General features: G+C 35.6%; 2 protein-coding genes and 4 non-coding genes across 7 annotated transcripts in view; 4 read left to right on the top strand and 2 right to left on the bottom strand.

Moving 5' to 3' along the window:
• Positions 1–5,143, top strand: part of frmd6 (FERM domain containing 6) — a 30,699-nt gene extending 25,556 nt beyond the window's left edge. Inside the window, exon 15 of the mRNA XM_015605668.3 lies at positions 575–5,143. Coding sequence (XP_015461154.3) covers positions 575–865 — 291 coding nt within the window. The 3' untranslated portion in view covers positions 866–5,143. The remainder of the gene's footprint in view (positions 1–574) is intronic.
• A 1,662-nt stretch (positions 5,144–6,805) lies between these two features.
• Positions 6,806–10,866, top strand: LOC103038358 (regenerating islet-derived protein 3-gamma). 2 transcript variants are annotated; one of them, XM_049481812.1, is made up of 9 exons: positions 6,806–6,913; positions 7,093–7,158; positions 8,257–8,378; positions 8,427–8,568; positions 8,743–8,787; positions 8,944–9,035; positions 9,797–9,922; positions 10,352–10,451; positions 10,568–10,866. In XM_049481812.1, the coding sequence occupies exons 2-9, from the start codon at positions 7,101–7,103 to the stop codon at positions 10,636–10,638; spliced, it is 756 nt and encodes a 251-aa protein (XP_049337769.1). In that variant the 5' UTR covers positions 6,806–6,913; positions 7,093–7,100; the 3' UTR covers positions 10,639–10,866. The 2 variants fall into 2 exon arrangements, with proteins under 2 accessions (XP_049337769.1, XP_049337768.1); XM_049481811.1 differs by having other exon boundaries at positions 8,257–8,568.
• A 2,630-nt stretch (positions 10,867–13,496) lies between these two features.
• Positions 13,497–13,585, top strand: trnay-gua (transfer RNA tyrosine (anticodon GUA)). The gene is given in 2 exon segments: positions 13,497–13,533; positions 13,550–13,585. It is a non-coding gene; the product is annotated as a tRNA-Tyr (tRNA).
• An 873-nt stretch (positions 13,586–14,458) lies between these two features.
• trnay-gua (transfer RNA tyrosine (anticodon GUA)) lies at positions 14,459–14,546 on the top strand. The gene is given in 2 exon segments: positions 14,459–14,495; positions 14,511–14,546. It is a non-coding gene; the product is annotated as a tRNA-Tyr (tRNA).
• Positions 14,547–18,625: 4,079 nt separating this feature from the next.
• trnae-cuc (transfer RNA glutamic acid (anticodon CUC)) lies at positions 18,626–18,697 on the bottom strand. Its single transcript has one exon. It is a non-coding gene; the product is annotated as a tRNA-Glu (tRNA).
• Positions 18,698–20,244: 1,547 nt separating this feature from the next.
• On the bottom strand, positions 20,245–20,317 carry trnak-cuu (transfer RNA lysine (anticodon CUU)). Its single transcript has one exon. It is a non-coding gene; the product is annotated as a tRNA-Lys (tRNA).
• Positions 20,318–20,371: the final 54 nt, after the last annotated feature.

Below are 20,371 nucleotides of genomic sequence, written 5' to 3'. Positions count from 1 at the left end.
CTGGACTTAAAAATGATGAGTTTCTTGATTTTACCAAATTGAAAACCTCTGGAATATAATCGAGAGGAAGATGGATGATCACAAGCAATCAAACCAAGAGGAACTGCTTGTTTTTTTTGCACCAGGAGTGGCATCAAGTTATCCAAAAGCAGTGTGTACAACTGGTGGAGGAGAACATGACAAGATAAATGAAAAGGTTGATTAATAACCAGGTTTATTTCACCAAATATTGATTTCTGAACTCCTAAAACTTTATGATTATGAACTTGTGAACTGTTTTCTTTGCATTATTTGAGGTCTGAAAGCTCAGCATCTTTTTGTTATTTCAGCCATTTAAATGACAATATTTTTATTTGGAACTTGGGAGAAATGTTGTCCGTAATTTATAGAATAAAACAACAATGTTCATTTTACTTAAACATATACCTATGAATAGCAAAATTAGAGTAACTGGTTTAGAAACTGAAGTGATCTAATTTTTTACAGAGCTGTATGTTTCTGTGTGGTTCTCACTCGATCCATAAAATTGTATTCTTCCTGAATTTTGATTGGTTTTCTGTATTTATTTTTCCAGACTGTGTCAGAAAGGAAGTCTCAGAACTCCACAGATCGGCACAGCCAGTCACTGGATGATGTGCGTCTATACCAGAGGAATTGCCAAGAGTGGGCGGAGCTCTGTGAAGACACCGCTCACAGTTACACATTTGGGTGTAATGAGGAGCTTAGCGACGGCTGCGGCTACCAGGGACTTGCAGAGCAGTGCGCTGGGATCCGAGACAACCAGCACCCTTACCCCATCAAAAGAACCAACAAATACTTCTCCCTGGACCTGACCACAGAGGAGGTGCCTGAGTTTGTTGTGTGAGAAAACGATCAAAGAAAACCTAAAAGATGATGGAAGTGTTTGTGTGAAAGAGTGGAGAAGATATGCGATATAATGTGATGGAGCTGCTGATTTCAGCCTTTGAACTCAAAGGAAGTGAAAGGGAACCTGCGCCAGTCTGTCTTACCAGTCAGCTGCTTTAACCAAGAGTGAACTCATCCCGGCCAACATGCTCATGATGGGCTCACATGGGTGGAAGGTGTGATAGGTGGGTTCAAGGTGGGCATGGGCTCTGAGTGGGTTCATTCATGTGTTTTGGGCTGGGCTACCCAAACAGGCCCCATCATCTCAGCCCACTGTTAAACCACTTGGGTCCCATCTAGGCTCTACTTGCAGTGTAACGCCCATATAAGGGTCAATGTTTAACCCCTAAGTCCCATCACTGACTCTGGTGGGGCCAATCACTGACATCCATATGAGGGGCCAACATGAAACCCATGGACAAAACCTACTGGGTTCCAGTTGAGCGACCCACACAGGCCCCTCATGGTCATGTTACTTAGATTATCTAGCAGTGTGTGTGAGTGTGTATGATGGTTTGTCTGTCTGTCTGTCTTTGCATGCTAATCCAAACGAGATTTAATTTCATGTATATTAAAGTAACCACTGATACTGGACCTTAATGCAGAGTCCACACACACACACACACACTTGCATATACACACTCTGACATGTTTGTGTGGTGTAAAAGCAGGTTAAGTGAAGGACGCTGCCACTATGAGATTAGGAGAACAATGTAAGAGTCCACAATAGTGTCAGGTTGTGTGTGTGTGTGTGTTTCACAGTGTTTCAAAGAAAGTGTATACAGTATATGATTATTTCAGATAGTCTCGATCAAACAATATGAGCTATGAACCAAAGACAAGAAGCACTCCGTGTTCAATATGAAAAGGAGTATATAGCCATATCATCAATGTTTGAGGATAGGAAGTGCGTGTGTGTGTGTGTGTGTGTGTGTGTGTGTGTGTGTGTGTGTGTGTGTGTGCGTGTGCGTGTACATTGTGTTCTAAGGTTGGCCGCTCTCACTGAACCACATGTGCCTTTGTTACTCTATGCAAATTCTTAGACCCATAAACTGTTCCCTGATCTCCTCACCCTTGCCCCTTGCAAGTTCATTTACACAATGCCAAGGAAACAAGCAGAGATTACTCTTTGTTATGTGTGTGTGTATGTGTGTGTGTTAGTGTCAGAGAGAGTAAGTGAGGATCACATTGGAGACAAAAAAAAATCCAAGACTAAAAAAACATTTAGTATAAAAGTTTCAAATAAAGTTTTAAATTTAGATGTTTTTACACTGTAAGAATATTCACAGTCTAGGTAAAATATCTTCACTGTCACTCATAAACTTTGCCTTTCGATTTTTGTCATTTCTGATTCTTGGATAAAACTTAAATTTGGCAGTTGTTCTACATGTTATATCCCAATTTCATGATTAATGAACCAGCAGTAATGTTAAATAATGCATGGGAATTAAATATTTTTCTTAGAAAGATTTTCTTTCTTCTACAAATTGTTTTTGGCATGATAGCATGATACACTGTCACGCAAAAACCATGTATCTCAATTTTTGAAATTTGAATCCGACAGTTGTTTTTTATATAGTGTCGAAATCTAATAATTAATTAACCAATAGATCCATACAGACTTGAAATTGTTTCTTTTTATACTGAAAGTTAAGAAAAGTTTGTAATGGGGATACACAGCTGAGTAGCTGCTGAATGGGTGGGACAATTGGCCTAGCTACATTGGGAGAAAAAATGAAGAAAATCAGAAATAAAAATTATTTATAAAATGAAAACAAACTGTAGTGTTCAGTTGATTTAACACTATTGATGTAACAGCATGATGTAACACTGACACATTTGTTGTGTAGAAAATAACCTACATGAAATATTTAAATTGACTTACTGTAAAGTTGCTGTTTATGTGTGACAGTGAAAATATGAATACATAATATTGCATTGACTGTTTTTGTTTAATATTTAATATTAGATTCATATGCAATGAACCCATTTGCTTTGACCCATTTGAATTATATAAAGTCAATTGGCCAGTGCAAACAGCTAACCTGTGTATGGCTGCTCTGTGGCAAGACATAAATAAGCTTCCAAAGAGAGGGGAGTGTTATGAACTCGCTGTAGACACAACAAACGTAGCCACAGACACACAGGGTTATAAATCAGTGTACTTCTGTGCTCAGAGTGTAATTGATGAACTCTTAGATTGAAGTGGTAAAGAACAGAGACTGAGGAATGGCTAGTGCTGGAGTCTCAGCCAGAGCTGTGCCTGAAAGGTCTGAGTAGAGACATTAAACTAAAAGGGAAGCTCATTTTGGGTTTCATATTCAGCAGCCTTTAATAAAAAACTGTCCTGGTAACCTGTGTTTTTATAATCAAGACCATAAGCTTTTCTTTCTCTGTCAATTCTTTTATAAACTGGAAATTATAATATAAAGTGTGTTTTTGAAAAATTTGTAAACTGTAATGCATGAACTGTTGCTGTGAGCCTGAGAGCCATATGTTTTTTTTTTTGTTTAAGTCTCAGGGCCCTATTTTAGCGATGTATAGGTGAGACGTGTGATTGCACATCACACAGCTGGATTTAGGGCATGTCAATGTGTCTTTGGCATTGTGAGAACACAAAAAGCACACATTGAGCAGCTCGAAACACGCAAAAGGCATAAACTAAATCTCTTTATAAATAATATATGTGTTTTGGGCAGAATGGGAAATAAAGCAATCAGTGTTTCACTTCTCATTCCCTTTAAGAGGCAGGTGCACTCTGATTTTGGCGTGTTGGTATCTTAACAGTGCAGCGCTTTGTGTGTGGCAGCAGAGGATGATAACCTGCCCGTTCATGCTGTAAAGGTGTGCCAGTAGGTAATGGGAACAGCATTGTTATTTTATTTGTATTTTGTTTATTGTTGATGTAAAAGTTGGGTTTGTGCACTGCAGTGCGTCAGTGTGTGTAAAGAGCAGACGGCACACCTGTGTAGCTAAGACATCGGGTGACTATTGACTGTGTTTTCCACTGCCAAGATAGAAACATGCCAGATGTTTACCTGAACACACCTCACTTCCAGCCCACCATAAATATAATCTGAAAGTCCAACGCCATTTTAACAGCGCGGGCGCAAGGCGTGAAAATAGACTGTTAACGGGGTGTGAGACAGCAATGAGCATCGCACAATAGGGCCCTCAGTGTGCCATATGTCAGTATTATTCCTGAATGGAAGTCAGTATTAGAAATCACTTTCCTCCCATTTTTACCAGTCTGTGTATGTAAGAGTGAGTTGTATGAAAGTTTGTATGTGTGCGTGCTCAGTATGGAATTAGCCAATAACCTGTCAATAATGTATCAATAACTGATGAAGATTTTGCAGCTGAACCTGTGAGCAATACATCATTCTCTCACCAATAATATCAGAGTGTGCAGTCACTAAAAAAACACACTCCTTTCTGCTTGTTTTAGAAAATACTACATAGAGCTCTCTCTCTCTCTCTTCCATGTTTTTTTTTATTTTATTTTGTTTGTTTGTTATTATTATTATTATTATTATTATTATTTTGTAATGTGGGTCATCAGCAGCACTTTTCAATGCTTTCATGCATGTGGGCGTTCAGTTCAGGTTCTTGTACATTCTTTTGAATAGCAGTGCATCCTCTGTAGTGGTGCAGTTGTTCCCCCATGGCCCTGATTCTGTGATCCATACTTTATATTACTTTAGAGTGACCGTACAGTTCTCACTCTTTTTCTCTCAGACTTTACATTTGTTAACACAGTAAACATTTCTATAATATATGTTTCTTACATTTCGATCAGTTAATAAAACTGCAGTTTATAAAAAATGACCGATAAATCAGATATCTAACGTTGTATTCTGATATGTGATGTTTTCTCTCCTGCTGGGATTAAAAAAAACTCTTTTTAGGATTTATTTTGGTATGTGTCCCTCAAGAGCTACTGCACAAGCAAAATATAACTGGACTGAACCATAACCAAGTTCTGCCTACAGATAATGTCCACGTCTGTTCTTCTCCCTCTTTTATTTGTCTGTCTGCAGTTCGTTACAGCCCTTTCTGTGAAAGGAAATTCCCTTGTAAAAAAAAAACAAAAGTAAAGCAAATTATTTTTTCTTTTTTTTCTTTTGTAAGCCCTTTTGATTGATGCTTTTGTTCCCATTATGAAGTGTGGTGCGTGCCTTGCTGGTACTAATGTCCTCAAATGTACGCAATAAAAGGTACCTTCGTTTTACAAAAACATCTGCAAGTCTCTTTATTTTCCTTTTATTTCTTCCTCATTCACGTATTGATTTTAATTTCACATTTAACTTGTTTGCTTATTATTTATATTTAGTATTAATATTTAGAATCTGAATAGACATATCAAACCCATAATCCCAGAGTTTTAAAGAGTATGAACTGTAATGTTTGCATCTAAGTTAATCAGTGAAGTTATTTTGTCAGACAGCAGATATTATTATGCCACTTTCTACAGTGTAATCAAGGACTTTGTGCACAGCCTTTAGATTACAACCAACATAAAAGAGTATACAATACAACAAATTATTTCCTTGAAATAGTGATCATGCACAGTCTTACATAATCATCAATCACGCAGGGTTTTTTTTACATGTGAGACATAAACTTAAAATGCATACTTATTTCCTTATTACAGAAACAAACCACGTAGACAGAAGACATGAAAGCCATGCCACTGGAACACAATTTCAGAGGGATTAGAGCCAAATGCAGTATCTCTGTAAATGTTCAATAAATATTTATTTGACTAGGAAGTCAAGTATTTTAACTAGTAGAGGTCAAGTAGATATATAGCTTTCTCAAATAATGCAAATAATTCATATTCATGAAGTTTTCAGAAGAGTTCAGAAATCAATATTTGGTGGAATAACCCTGGTTTTTAATCACAGTTTTCATCCATCTTGGCATGTTCTCCTCCACCAGTCTAACACGCTGCTTTTGTATATTTGAATGAAATACACAAGTTTTGTCAAGCAATTGAACACTTTAAGTGTGTGTTTCTCATAGTTAACATATCCTTCATAATATCTGTATTAGATATTCTATACTATAACCTACTGAGGGTTTTTGACAGGGTGGCCCAATAGAAAGACATAACAGTAGTTTAACCTACCCTGTTAGAAATGCCTGTATAAGAGTTTCTACATTTCTAGGCTAAGAAAAGGTGCAATATTTTAAAAGTTGAACAATACTGTGTATAACAAATGTGAAAGGTTTGGTGACAATTAAAAAGTATTTTATTTTTGCTAGTATTTAAGGAAATAAAAATATACAGTTGGATATACCAGGTGGTTGCATAGTCTGAGCATGAGTGACACTAACACAAATATATATTTTGTCTGCATTGCTGTACATAATTTGCCTTACTATATGACCAGGTGGCAGCATGTGCATGATAAAGAGCAGCAGGCCCAGAACTGAGCCCTGCAGGACGCCCTATGTAACAACTGCATTGCACACCAGCCTAAATATTGAGACATATTTGTCTGAATTCAAATACAAAATTTGCAGATGACGTTCCCATAGAAACATACAAATAACACTAAAAGCACATTGAACACTGAACAAAGAAATTTTAATTAGTGTTACATTTCACTCAGTTGGTGCCGTGCTCTTCTCTATATTGTTAAGATAGAGGTAAATCATAAAAGCAGGGTGAAGACAGACAGAATTACATATCATTAGACTGTTATAAATCTAACAGCTATGCACACGTTTTGGCTCCCTTCCTGCATGTGAGTACTGGACCTGTTCCTGAATATGTTAATAATTGAACTCAATAAACAATGTTCAATAAAACAAATTAGCTAGGATTGTTCTTAAATTCTTATCTAATCTGATTTAATTTTACATTTTCCTCTATGTTTCCTGCTGGGAAAAGTACAAGCAGTGGGACAAAGTTGTATATAAGGAACACTGTGAATCCAGCTCATCATCACATTACACTTAGCCTGACTGAGAGATTCCAGCTGAATACTACCAGAAACAAGTAAGGAGTTTTATTTTTCTAACAGACATTTTATTGCAAAGTCAATTGACCATATTATGATTTTTTTAATATTTTATTCATAAACAATCATTAATAAAGACAACTAGAATTTTTTAAAGGCTGGATAATGTCTGGTGTGACAGAATTATATTTTTCTCTTTTATTTAACATTATTGCAGCCGTCATCATGAAAGTTTGGATTGTATCCATGTTGCTCTGCGCTGCCTTTACACTGCAGATCACAGGTAAGAAAATTACAAAGAAATATTTTATGTATAGGAGGGAAATAGTAAACTTCATCAGCCTCTTGGCTTGTTGTATTCTTGTTTTTAATTAACCCTCTAAATCACAGTGGCCTCTGTTACAAACCTCTTTGTTTTTCTCCCCATTTCTATTAACCCCCTTTGCTATTAACAACATTTTTGTTCATATTCTGCCTGATATTGTGCACCCAAATCTTCAGGATTTCTACTCAAACATTACAAAAACAGTTTTTATGTTTGATAAGAAATGTTACTGGAAATCCTAATTGTAATTAAAATGGAAAATATTTTGAAATAAATGTGGAACTGTCAAAATATAAGAAATACAAAATAACAAACTTGGCACTTTCCGAAACTTAATTTTAAAACCAATATTTTAGAGATTACAAACATTTCCAATGTTTACGGTTGTCTATTTTTTTATGTCTATTGTTAAACATGCAAAAGTTGTGGTTGATTGCTCTTTTGCTCTTACTGATCAAAAATTAGGTGAAGTAAAGAGTGAAAGGCAGCTTTTCCAAGTGTCCTGCTCCTGCCTCTGCAACACAAACATCTTATTTTACTGCAGAGAAAAGGGTTATGTATGTATGTATATGTATGTATACACTTGTAGTGCATATACAGGCCAGGGCCTGGTAACAGGTTAAAGAGGAAATGTGATTAAAGAACTGTAGGTGCAGCTTTTTCTGCAAAGCTGGATCTGGCCCTGCTGACACAGATTTTTTTTTTTACCATCCCAGTGAACTATTATTTGTTATTTGATGTTTTTTGAGCAAATAAACCAGTCTGTGTGGCCTTTAAGCAATGAAAATATGATACCAATATCATCATTATGAAATAAATATAGATGTAAATGATATATTCATTCGCACTCAGAGAAACTACTTGCAATTTTTACCCTGCACCTACAAATTGCAACCCTAATTTGAGGTTGTTTAATTATTGGTAAATTTGCCCATATCAATAAATCTGACATTTTGCAGAAAATTATCTGTGTATGCCTAAAACGGTTAAGGATCAATACAATATAACAATACAATATCTACGCTTGTGCAATAACTGATTTTTTTTTTTCAAAAGGGGCAGCTGTGATTTCACCAAAAGAGGCAGCTGAGATTCCTCCAGAAAACTTTCCAGAGATTTCTCCCGGAAACATTATAGAGATTCCTCCAGAGGAGGCTGCTGAGATTTCTCCAGAAGAGGCTGTTGAGATTTCTCCAGAAGAGGCTGCAGAGATTTTTCCAGAAGAGGCTGCTGAGATTTCTCCAGAAGAGGCTGCAGAGATTTTTCCAGAAGAGGCTGCTGAGATTTCTCCAGAAGAGGCTGCTGAGATTTATTCAGAGGAGGCTGAGGTTGCTGAGTATGAGCAGAACCTCCTAAATGGACCTTTAGGTCAGTGTCTATCATCTAAGCTTAAGATATATTCATAAAAAGTTTTACTAACCTGCAATTGCAGTATGCTTTCAGTACTAAACAGTACTAAAATTATATTTTTAACAACAATAAATAATGTATATTAAACAATTATATGACATAGCATAAATAAAAGCTTACATCACTACACAGATGATGATATGGTGCAGGAGAGTGACCCACTTGACTCTGTTTTAGGTAAGATAAATGTATTCAATTGGAATGTTTAATTACAGTGAACATGTATTATTATTGTTATTATTATTATTATTATTATTATTATTATTATTATTATTATTATTATTATTGTTGTTGTTGTTTAGTGAAATCAAAAGTGCTATTTTTTGTGGGCAGGTCGGTCAGTGATCTGTCCACCTGGCTGGTTTAGACATGGGGCACGCTGTTTTCTGCTTGTGAAGTCTGGATATACATGGCTTAATGCTGAGGTAAAGATCTGCCTATACATCTCTTTATTTTTCATTCATAAACAGATTCATATTCAATTTATTACAAAGAAACCTGTTAATGTCCTATTACCATAACTAAGGTTAAAATTATTGTCATGATTAATGAATAAGATTGACCATTTAGCCACCAGCAGTTTACATTACTTATTCACACGGGGGTGATTGGGGGTGTTTCTGTTTATTAACAAAAATACATTTGTTATGCAGCCACATTACTGTCAAAATCAGTTTATAACTGCAAAAATATATACCATAAATAAATGTTAAAAAAAATTTATTTAAAGCCCTGCTAATGTTTTTTTACATACATTTTCTGTCTGTCAAAGTTTTGTCACAATGGAGTGTTACCATGAAATTTTACACTGTTTTTAAAGTGTATCAGAGAGTGAAACAAATAATAATAACATTGTACTGAGTAAAGAAGCAAGTGTGTAATTGCAGCAAAAGATTCAAAGTCTAATATGAATAATTGTCTGAATTTTATTTTTGAAGACATCATTGAGTTCACTTCTTACCTTTCAGCTAGGATTTATATTTAAATTAAGCTCAATACAGAACAGACACAATGAGGCCTTTTACACGAAGGTCGGCAAGGAAATGGTTATATGTAAAAATAAATTAAATGACGGTGTTGTTTATATGTGGAAAAGTGCCTTCAAGTGCACTTTAATACACCTTAATGTCTTACCTGTATTAATTTTTTCTTCCTTTTGTGGCTTTCACACACTCCCTCTTTCTAGACCCACTGTGTGAATAACCAGGCTAGTCTGGCATCTGTGCAAAGCCCCAGCGAGTATAACTTCCTCCAGAGTTTGCTGACAGTGTCTGGCTACTCAGCCGCTTGGATTGGTGCCTACAACTTCTTGGTAATATGTTGATACAGATATTACTACTAACTGCCCTTTCTGACATCTTATATTAGAACCTATAAAATGGCATTCCTAAACTATACTTAAATTCAGAAAGTAATTCTCCTACAATCTTAGAAATAGCTATATTTGGCTATATTTGATATATTACCATTTATTTACTGTATGAACCAGTAACAAGTATATAGCTTAACATTATGGGCTATCCAGACAGGCCTAGTCCTGGACAATACAGCATTCTGAATGGAGATTCTCCATTGTAAGAAAGAATGTAGTCCTGGTTTAGGCTTAATCAACTAATTATTTATCAACCAATGTATTCAATAGCAGTTACAGACATCTTACAACATTAGAATTACATTTGAATTACAAATGAATTATTATTCCATTAAAATCTTATAAAAGCTGCATGAATTGTGTCTTCAGGGCACATGGATGTGGAAGGACAATACTGGGTTTTACTACACAAACTGGCAGTCGCAGAGCAGTGTGTCCAGCTACCCATGTGCCTACATGAGATCCAGTGGTAACTTTATTTTCCTGTTTGGTTTTTAACCAGTTTAATTTTTATAGTCAAATTCCAACCTACTTCATTACAGATAAAATGCTTTCTAACGTCTGTTTTGTCTTAATCTGTTTCAGGTGGCTGGTCAAACACAAATTGTGCAAGTGGATATGTCTTCTTCTGTGCTATGAATCCCTCTACCTGCTGAAGTGCACAGATCAGATTAAAACATTTCTGTATAAATTAAAAATGGCATTTTGACATTGACATCTAGCTATAAATACACTGTGATTATGTGGATATTAGGAAATGTATGGTTTTATATATGTATATAATACCGATTGATGTTTTGTTTTAAATGTGAACATAAGATTGAGAGTATTTGAGTATTTGTGTTTTTCATTCATAAAATAAACGTGTTACCTTGTGTAATATATTTTCTGGAATATGTGCTGATTACAATGTTTGCCATAACCCTACTGAAAAAAAAAAAAACAGCTGGGTAAACAGTTTGACCAGTTTAGCTCATGACTAGCATTGGGTAATTCATGACCAGTGTAACCATTCTGGCTGACCAACATCACTATGATGGACAACCAGAATGACCACGCACCAATCATATAAAAAAAACAAAATCCTGCTAAAAAGTCGGTTAATAATCTTAAAATCACAGAGTATTTTTACCTATTTGATATTCTAGAACATAAAATACCAGGTTAGACCATCCAAAACCAGTTAAAGCCTTGAGCTGGATGTTCAATTCTACAGGGCATTAAATATAAAAATGTATATACACAGAACAAAAGAAAATGTTTCGGCGCTGCAAAAATATTGTTTAAGCTTTTCAAAACCAGTTAAAAGCCTTTTCAAAGTGTCCAGTCAGCACACATCTAGGGTCTTTGTTGCCAAAAACGTGTTTTCTGTAAAATAATGTAAATTCAGGTACCTTTTTTAAAATCATTCTACCTTTTATTTTAAAGGAATATCCTGGGTAAGCATTATAAGTGTAAGAATAATCAATTTATGTTAGGATTGATTATCGTAATCAGTGTTACTTAGGATTTTCACCTTACTTTAAGAAATGTGAACTCTAAATAAGCACCAGTCTAATTATCCTAGTTCTTATGTCCACATTTAAGTCAAATAATCAGTGATTTTAGGCCTTACTTCGTTTATTTTGAGACTTATTATAAGAAATCTTACTAAGAATAATGTGCTTATCCCACTGGCAGATTTTGACATATTTGTCTAGTTTTTACCAATGTATTTTCAGTGTAAACTGGGAGACTTGACAGGTATGCCTATAGTCAGTCTAAAACCCGCCCCTGAGAAGCTTAAATTAGCCCAAAAGATTCTGTCTGTGACACGTTTGAATCGAATGGCAAAACAACTATGAGTGTACGACTTAGTATTTTGTTTATAAGGGATTTATCAGTCTTGCTATTTATCTTTAAATTATTAATAATATTGTGGTTTATTAGTTTTATAACAGTTTTATATCCCAGTTAAAAACATTTAATAGTAATATAATTAGCAAAAAAACGTTTTTTATTATCTCGCTCTCCCTCTCCTTTTTCAGGAACATAATCGATTTTAGGCCGCGGTAATTTTTAAAAGTAGCGAAATAAACGCACCCCGCCACCCCTGAATTTTCACCAACGACTGGATTTTCAAACAAGCCCAAATTGGCAGTAAACCGCGAACCTGGCAACTCTGTCTAGACCTGCAGTTTTACACGTGGCCTAGTTTTAGACGTGCGCAGCCTGGCGGCTTGCCATGTTACAGGTAATATTCAGATTCTGTCATGGTGTTGCAGGAGCAGATTGAGGAGAGAGAAGTTTGTAAGCAACAATTAGATATGATAACTAGTCATGTCTGAAGGTCATTTTTGTGTCATCGTAATGTTTATGTCATGAAGGATCTGGCTAGCGATAGTCTGGTCTAGTTCATTATTAAAGTAAATTAAGTTAAGCATAGCTAATACCAGGATACCAGATAAGATATACTGAATTTTATCCCCACCAAAGAGGGGAATTAGCACTAACTACACTTCCTTTATCAGTACTTTACAACCTAAAAACCTTTTCAACCTCATTTAACATACAGTCCTAAAGAAGTAATTTTTCATCATGACTAACACATAAGAACCCAGACCATGTTCTGAATATTAATACAATTGCGCAACTCATTCATATTTTACGGTTAAAACATTGATTTAACATGAATGTCACAACAACAACAATTTCATAAAATGTATTTTTAATATTTTGTTATACAAATTATGTCAGAACTAGTATATAGAATATAAATAATTTTATGCATTAAAATGATGAATTTAGAGATGACATGGGAATGTTTATTGAGGAATCTAAAAAAAAGGATTAAATGTATGTTTGAAGAACTATAAAATGAAAACACGATTGACTGCAAAACACTAGAATATTATTAGTTGTTATGCTTTTTTTGTACTACTTATACATAACAACTACTTTTTAATTAAATTGAAGCTAATTATAGTGTACATATGTATGTGAATAGTTTATTAATTGCTTTGCCATTCAAGCCATTTAAAATGTCTAACAATTTTAATCACGTTTCTGTTTGCTTATCATTATTTTATTGTATTGATTCTCAACATATAACAAATATAGAGAACATGACCATTATTCCGCCAGTGCTTTTGGAAAATTAGTGATTTTTAAATGGATGTCAGCTTCAGGTTGAACACTATTGGATTTGTCATGGGTCTCATGGTATATAGTATGTTAGTGATATTAGTTAATCCTAATAAACTGTATACTAATAGTACAAATGTACAGATTCATTATGAATAAAGAAAAAGTTAAGTTAAGGGTTTGCGGGATCAATTAAGGTCTATTCATTTTAATTCAGGATAAAGAGTTACTTGTGTTACATAACGTGACCTAATTCAGATCAATGGTGTTTGAAAGTTGAAACACGGTCTATTGCGCCCTCTAGAGGATTTAATGTGCCAAAGTGGGTAATCAAAATATACCTTACAGAATTTTATTTAGTAACTTTTTAATATATGAAGGTGTCATTGCCCCTTCGATAGCTCAGTTGGTAGAGCGGAGGACTGTAGCGGTAAAACCTCAGACATCCTTAGGTCGCTGGTTCAAATCCGGCTCGAAGGAGGACAGTGTTTTTCTTTTCTGTAAAATTATAGAATTTTCCAGTGTAAACTGAATTAGATGTTATGCTGCAATCCTTTAACCTAAATAATGAGCCTTTTTCATGCAACGGGATTTTATTTGCTGTAATTTGTATAAACTAATAACTGTAATTAAATACTAAACCCGCTGGGAAGCGCTGCTCCTGAACGGAGAACCACTTTCTCTTATTATCTGCCTTTTAAAGCTGTAACACAGACTGCACTGCTCAACATCACCATATTGATAGAGTTTTCACCTGTTTAAATAATTTCATGATTTTTCTCATTACTACCATTAAACGAGCTCGTAATTCAGAGGATCCAGGGATGTTCAGGAGGTCATGTACACAGAATAAAACATGGTACAGGGTTCTGAACATAATTATTTGCCACAGAATGTGATAGGGACCAATACAATTTCATCACAGGGGAAAAAACGCTTAGAGGCCATACGAGGACTACAGAATGACGCACGACTTCAGTGGTCTATTTAACTGGTCAAATCATGTTGCCACTTCTGATTGGCTGGAGACTTTTGGCAGCTTTGTTGCAGTGAAAATCTCTGCGCTCGAGCAAGGAACGCGCTCTGCAAGCACACAGGGGGAAGTTGAGTGGGCGCGCACGCTCTCAAATTATGAAGAATAGACAAAAGGTACACGAGAATGATGTATCTGAAAGCGCGCGCAGTTTCGTACAAGAGTTAATCTGAGAGAGAGCGTGGTAAAATTGTGTGAGCACAGCTATATTTTACACGTGAGCAAATCAAATATGTGAACGTTGTATGAAATAGGCTCTTGCATTCAAAAACTTCACCCTCGGCTATTGAAATATTTCGTAGCGCATCTGTGAGACCGCCCCTTCGATAGCTCAGTTGGTAGAGCGGAGGACTGTAGAGGAATAACCCAGACATCCTTAGGTCGCTGGTTCGAATCCGGCTCGAAGGAGGACAATGTTTTTCTTTTTTAAACACCTAATAGGATCATGACATCAGCAGACATGAACAACGCAGTGCATTGCGGGACTTTAGGACACGGATACTATGGCAGCCTGGCGGTTCGGTATTGTTTTCTTAATTTAATATACAATACAATTAAATGGTGAATGCATGCTGTGTTATCAAGTGCCACAATTGCTCTCAGGACTGTAGGGGAAAACGTGCAATTGGAGTACGTTTTTGGTTTTCCAGGTTGGAAGCAACACGGAGAATCACAGGTCAACAATGACAACATTACTCAATGTGTTCTTAGTGAAAAACAATAATAAAACACAAACATAATAGCTTTACTGTTTTATAAATTAAAGCTAGGTTTGCTAGTTATTTATAAAATAATTTTAAGCTAGGTTAGCTAGTTATAACTTATAAACTAAAGCTGGGTTGGCTAGTTATTTCTAACTTATAAATTAAAGCTAGGTTAGCTATAACTTATAATACACCACACTAAGCAAAAGGCCAAGCTCAAGCCAATTAATTCCCACAATTTTCTTAAGGTAAGGCTACTCTGCTTTTTTGTTTAGCTAATGGCATGGGCCCTTTTTTTATTGTGTGTCCTAAAACATGGCGGGCACTACCCAGCATGCAACGCACCATTACTTCGTTGCCCACACTGGCTGTGTCTCAATTCAGGGGCTGCATCCTTCGAAGGACGCGGTCTATGAAGGTGTGTCCTTTGAAGAATGGGTAGGCTGCAGCGGCTCTACTAAAATCGGACTGTCTACCTTACGGAGTGTTTCCTGTTTCCTGTTTGAGATTCTACCCGCCACAACCAAAGTCAGAGCTAAGAAATAAGCCAGAGATTTTGATTCTCGTTTTGCTTCAGACCACAAAATACCAAATTAATTAAGTCCAGGTTAATTAACTGTGCAGTTACTTAAATATTTTAAATGGGAATGGGTGGAACTGAACATAAACAAATAAAAGGGCGTTTGAAATGAAGTTGGAAAAAAGAGAATAAATTAGAATAAAGTATTATGTTATATAATTTATTATATATATTAAATATTATATAGTATTATGTATATATATATATATATATATATATATATATATATATATATACATATATAAATACTATATATATGTATATATATATATATATATATATATATATATATATATATATATATATATATATATATATATATATAAACTAAACAATACTACATAATACATTAATACACACACACACAGCTTGCTTTGTTGTGCAGCCACCTCTCGTAAAGTGTCCCACAGCGCCACCTGCTGTTCTGGGGCGATGCATTTGTACGAGGGTTGGGTGTATTTGTGAGAAAATCTCAACACGAGTTTGCGACTCTGCTAAAACTGTGCCAAAAGTCACGTGATTTACAAATGGGCTGTGCGTGTTCGTGAGTCATGACATGGTAATGTTTGAAAATAATGTTTTACTTGTTTTATTTATTACTTTTTGCATTTGTAAAACGTGTTATATTTGTTTGTAAAGAGCAATGTATTAGAAAACAGCTGTGTATTTATTTGAAGTTTACATATATATTTACAACCATCAGGTTTTGTGTTTGTAAAACACACCGTGTGTGATAGAGAGTCGAGTTTTGTATTTGTAAAACGCGTTTGTTTGCAAGTAGTATCATATTTACAGAATACGTTTTCTTTATTTGAGTAGTTTTGGCACTAATTTAGCTCCATACATATACTACATAATACAGCCGACTCCTCTGCTGACCTTTTCGTGCTGAAATAAGCCGGCGCGCAATGAATCTTGGGATACTGTAGGCTGTGAAGGATACACCCGGTGCATCCTTCGTTTCCGAGAAAAAGTAGGCTGAATTCGTCGGCTGCATTCGTCGGCCGCATTCGAACAGGCCCCCAGCTTTCCCCTTCCAAAACGTGCCACCGGAAGTGTGCTGCTAAGGTATGAGAGGACCATTTGAGCAAAGCTATCCATTCATTTCGGGGTGTCTTTGAACCAATAATAAATGTATTTCCAAGCCGTATTCGATTATGACACGGCCCGTGTTCTTTTCTACAAAGAACGGATTTTCTGCCATTTGATCCATAAGATTAATAATCTGTTCATAGCTTTAGAAAATAACATTTTTATACAACTATGCTAACGATGACGTAAAAAGACAGCGACCCAAAATACCGCGCTGTAATGTTTGGAGAAGTTGCTCCTCTTAATTTAAAAGTACAGAGCTGATTGAATGAGAGCAGGGTCAAAGTAACCTCTTATTATGCAAATATAATGCTACTACTATCAGTTAATACATTGTAGATAGTAAGATAGTAGTAAATAGATGTAAGATAGACTATGAGAATTATAATGTAGAGATATAACTAATTTATATTACACATTTATTATTCTTATTACTGAGTTTCTAAATCCTTGTTATATAGATAAACTATGAATATTCTTCAGTAAATTCGTGGACTGATATTGGCTATCAGTAATTCTAGTTTTTATCTGCTGTTTATTCAATAAAAGCCCCATTAGGGGACGGAATGGAGCTTTTCTCACTGTGGAGTAAATAGTTCTGTGCAGCTCCTATAAACAGTACGGTTGTTTGCACGGCACGCGGAAGATTCGCGTCATGCTGGCGCCTGCGCAGTCTCTCACTTTCCCGGTTAACGCCCCACGAGAAGCCGATCAGGAAGTGACACGATTGGCCTCACCTGGCTCCGTTGAAATCAGCGGGATGGCTTGGTCCAGTTAATATATACTGTCAATGCATTCGAAGGAGTGCATTGACAGTATATGCAAGACTCCTTGCATTCACGGGTCTGACGCATTTCCGTTTTCAAATAATGCGGCTTGGACGTTTCCGGTTGTATTGTTTACATTCGCCTGTATAGGCAAAACTTAACATTTTTACTAGTGAGAGGTAAAAATGAGTATCCAGCGAGTATGAGTAACCTGCCTGAATGATCCACCAGCTAGCATTATTATTATTATTATTATTATTATTATTATTATTATTATTATTATTATTATTATTACAGCTAGCATTTGTATTATTATTTATATTATTATTGCTAGCATTTGTATGATTCTTTTTATAGTTATTATTATTTTATGATAGTTATTATAGTGAGCATTATTATTATTACTAGCATTTTATTAGGCTTCCATTTGTTAACAGGAGAAACTAACAACTATCAGTAATGCACCTAGCAACTAGTTAGCTATATTAGCTAATGCTGAGCTGTTTGGGCTAACGTAAAATATAAGAAGAAATCTTCGTACTGTGTAGGTGTTCAAAGTGCGCATTGCCATGTAGTTAATTAAAATTACAAAATACTCTGTGAACATGATAAATAGTCCAAGTAACTATAATCTTAAGTGCTGTTTTGATAGTTTTGAAGGCCAAAGGGTAAAGTATTTTATTAATGACCCACAACTGTAAGTGCCTGGTAAATGTAAATGTATTTTATACACCTCTGTACCATCTGTGCAAACATACTTACTGTATTAGTTAGGTAATATGTACCAAGCCTGTCACCACAACAGTGTCACCAAAAGGAGTGCACTCTTTGATCACTTTAATGCTGTGTACTGTCACAATAAATGGTAAATATTTGAGTATTACTGGCAGTAAAAAAAATACTGTTCTCTCTCTCTCTCTCTCTCTCTCTCACACACACACACACACACACACACACACACACACACACACTCACTCACTCACACACACACACAATGTAGAGTAAGTGTCTTCAAAAAGGCAGGACTTTATGTGTTTTAAGGTTGCCTTAAAATATAGTGAAGTTAATAATTAATTTAATGAAGTTTAATACAGTGATTTTGTACATTTTTGACATACCAACTGCTTAAGAAGTTCCAGGAAACTGGCAAAAGTGAGTAAGTGCCATTAAGTGCACTTAATACACGTAATGGGTTCACCGAGTGTGTCTTCCAAGTTTTAAAGGGTTTGATTGAGAAATAATATAAGAAATCAATTGGTGTAATTCCCTGTGGTAATGATTGCGCATCCTGCGTCTCTTTAACTAGACCAAACAGTTTCTTCACTGTCGCGGAAAAAGCTTCTGTTCCCTGACCGGGAATCGAACCCGGGCCGCGGCGGTGAGAGCGCCGAATCCTAACCACTAGACCACCAGGGATCTTGGTAATGCGTAACCTGTTAAGGTTTTTATCACAAACATTAACATTTATCATAAGATAAGTTGTGTATTTTTTATGTTTTAGTGCAGGGGGGTGGGAGGAACTTAATTTCTACAGTTCCTTCGCCGTAGCTTCGCTTTCCAGACAGTTTAGGTAAAAAAACACTGCTAACACTATGGCGTGTTAGCTAGGTTAGCTTAATTCATAATTAAATAATCTGAAAGTGTTTGCGCAAACTTCGATTTCCAGTCTGTTTATTAATGATTCATCCACACGTGGAAACAAATCAGATTAGTTAAACTACTGTCCGCTGTGTAGTAAGATAAATTTATAACAATAAAACCCACTTAACTCTGCTCTTTGTTGGTTTATTTTGTTTAAATTGAAGAAAAAAAAAATCCCATTATAAGGTGTTGTGTGTGGCGCATTTAATAAATTTTTGCTTGGTCCACTTCACACTTGGATTTTAAAATTGTGAGATAAAACAAAACAGATAATGCAAATAAATTGAAATACACAAGTTATATAAAACATACATACAGTACATATAAAGCAGAATAAGATACGGAACGTATTGACACTTTATACATGCAGAAAAATATATATTTAAACAAGTAAGAGTTATTCTTCAATAAGCTTCCGTTCTTAAGGAAGGTTTGCGCATTTACCTGCAATTCTGTACTTTACCACAAGATGTCACTAATTCTCGCTCTCGCCCTAATCTTTTAAAGTAACACGGACGCCTCAAACCTTGCTTAAATGTGCGCTCGCGCGACCTGTTTTTATGCGTACGCACACCATTGACATGCGTTAGGCCCCTGGTAGTGTTTTCCCTGCTCTAACACACCTGATAAAAATAATTAATGTGATTAACAGCTCATATAGAGTTAACACAAAAGAGCCCATGGTGACATGTGTCACACACCTTTTAAAAGCTTTGCTCCTTACAGCGCTCTGTAAGACATACACTGAAGGGCAACACTACAGGACAGTGTGTGAATCTGTGTTTGTTCATCTGACCCTTTTTACAGAATGTAGGAGTGCTGGAGATAAAACTAGCTACTTTTAAAAGTGCATTATTTGTTTCTACATGTTAGCGCAAACCATTTAACCATTAAACGCTAAATTGAATGTTTTACGTTCCATAATTCTGACGACTTTGCTAGATTTTTAGTTTTACAATAGTTCTATAAATGTTTTGTCATTTGTGTTATATCATGATTTTAATATTAAAATGTTTACATTCGTGTGCTCACAAAAAAAAAATACACGAATGAACTGCTCAAAGAATTTATGGGTTACACTTTTACCTTTACTTACTAAATACAGGCAAATACTTGAACCACAGCTGCAGAAAAAAAATAAATGCTAACAGTTGTTAAACTAATGACATCTTCTGTGGATTTTGCACAGCATTATAAGGAGCAACATGTGATGATTTAGTCAGTTTATTCAAAAATCAGCACAAACGCTTTAATTTTAACAGCACTACTGAACTTATCACAGTACGCTTATTATGAATTTATTGAGTGATATAAAAGTTTTGCGCCCAACGTGGGGCTCGAACCCACGACCCTGAGATTAAGAGTCTCATGCTCTACCGACTGAGCTAGCCGGGCTGGTGTAAGACAGAATCAGGGTGTCCTTATGAAGAAGCGGAATGTCCAAAAACT

This window comes from Astyanax mexicanus, chromosome 7 (genome assembly GCF_023375975.1).
Source record: "Astyanax mexicanus isolate ESR-SI-001 chromosome 7, AstMex3_surface, whole genome shotgun sequence".
Classification (NCBI taxonomy): Eukaryota; Metazoa; Chordata; class Actinopteri; order Characiformes; family Acestrorhamphidae; genus Astyanax; species Astyanax mexicanus.
Note: the sequence above shows the minus strand (reverse complement) of the source record. Positions and strands in the feature narration are given on the sequence as shown.

Excerpts from the sequence above, each read along its gene's own strand:
- LOC103038358 (XM_049481811.1), top strand. The coding sequence starts at position 7,101 with ATGAAAGTTTGGATTGTATCCATGTTGCTCTGCGCTGCCTTTACACTG. Across the intron at positions 8,788-8,943 it reads CCCACTTGACTCTGTTTTAG|GTCGGTCAGTGATCTGTCCA; the intron begins GTAAGATAAATG and ends TTTTGTGGGCAG. Across the intron at positions 9,036-9,796 it reads ATACATGGCTTAATGCTGAG|ACCCACTGTGTGAATAACCA; the intron begins GTAAAGATCTGC and ends CCCTCTTTCTAG.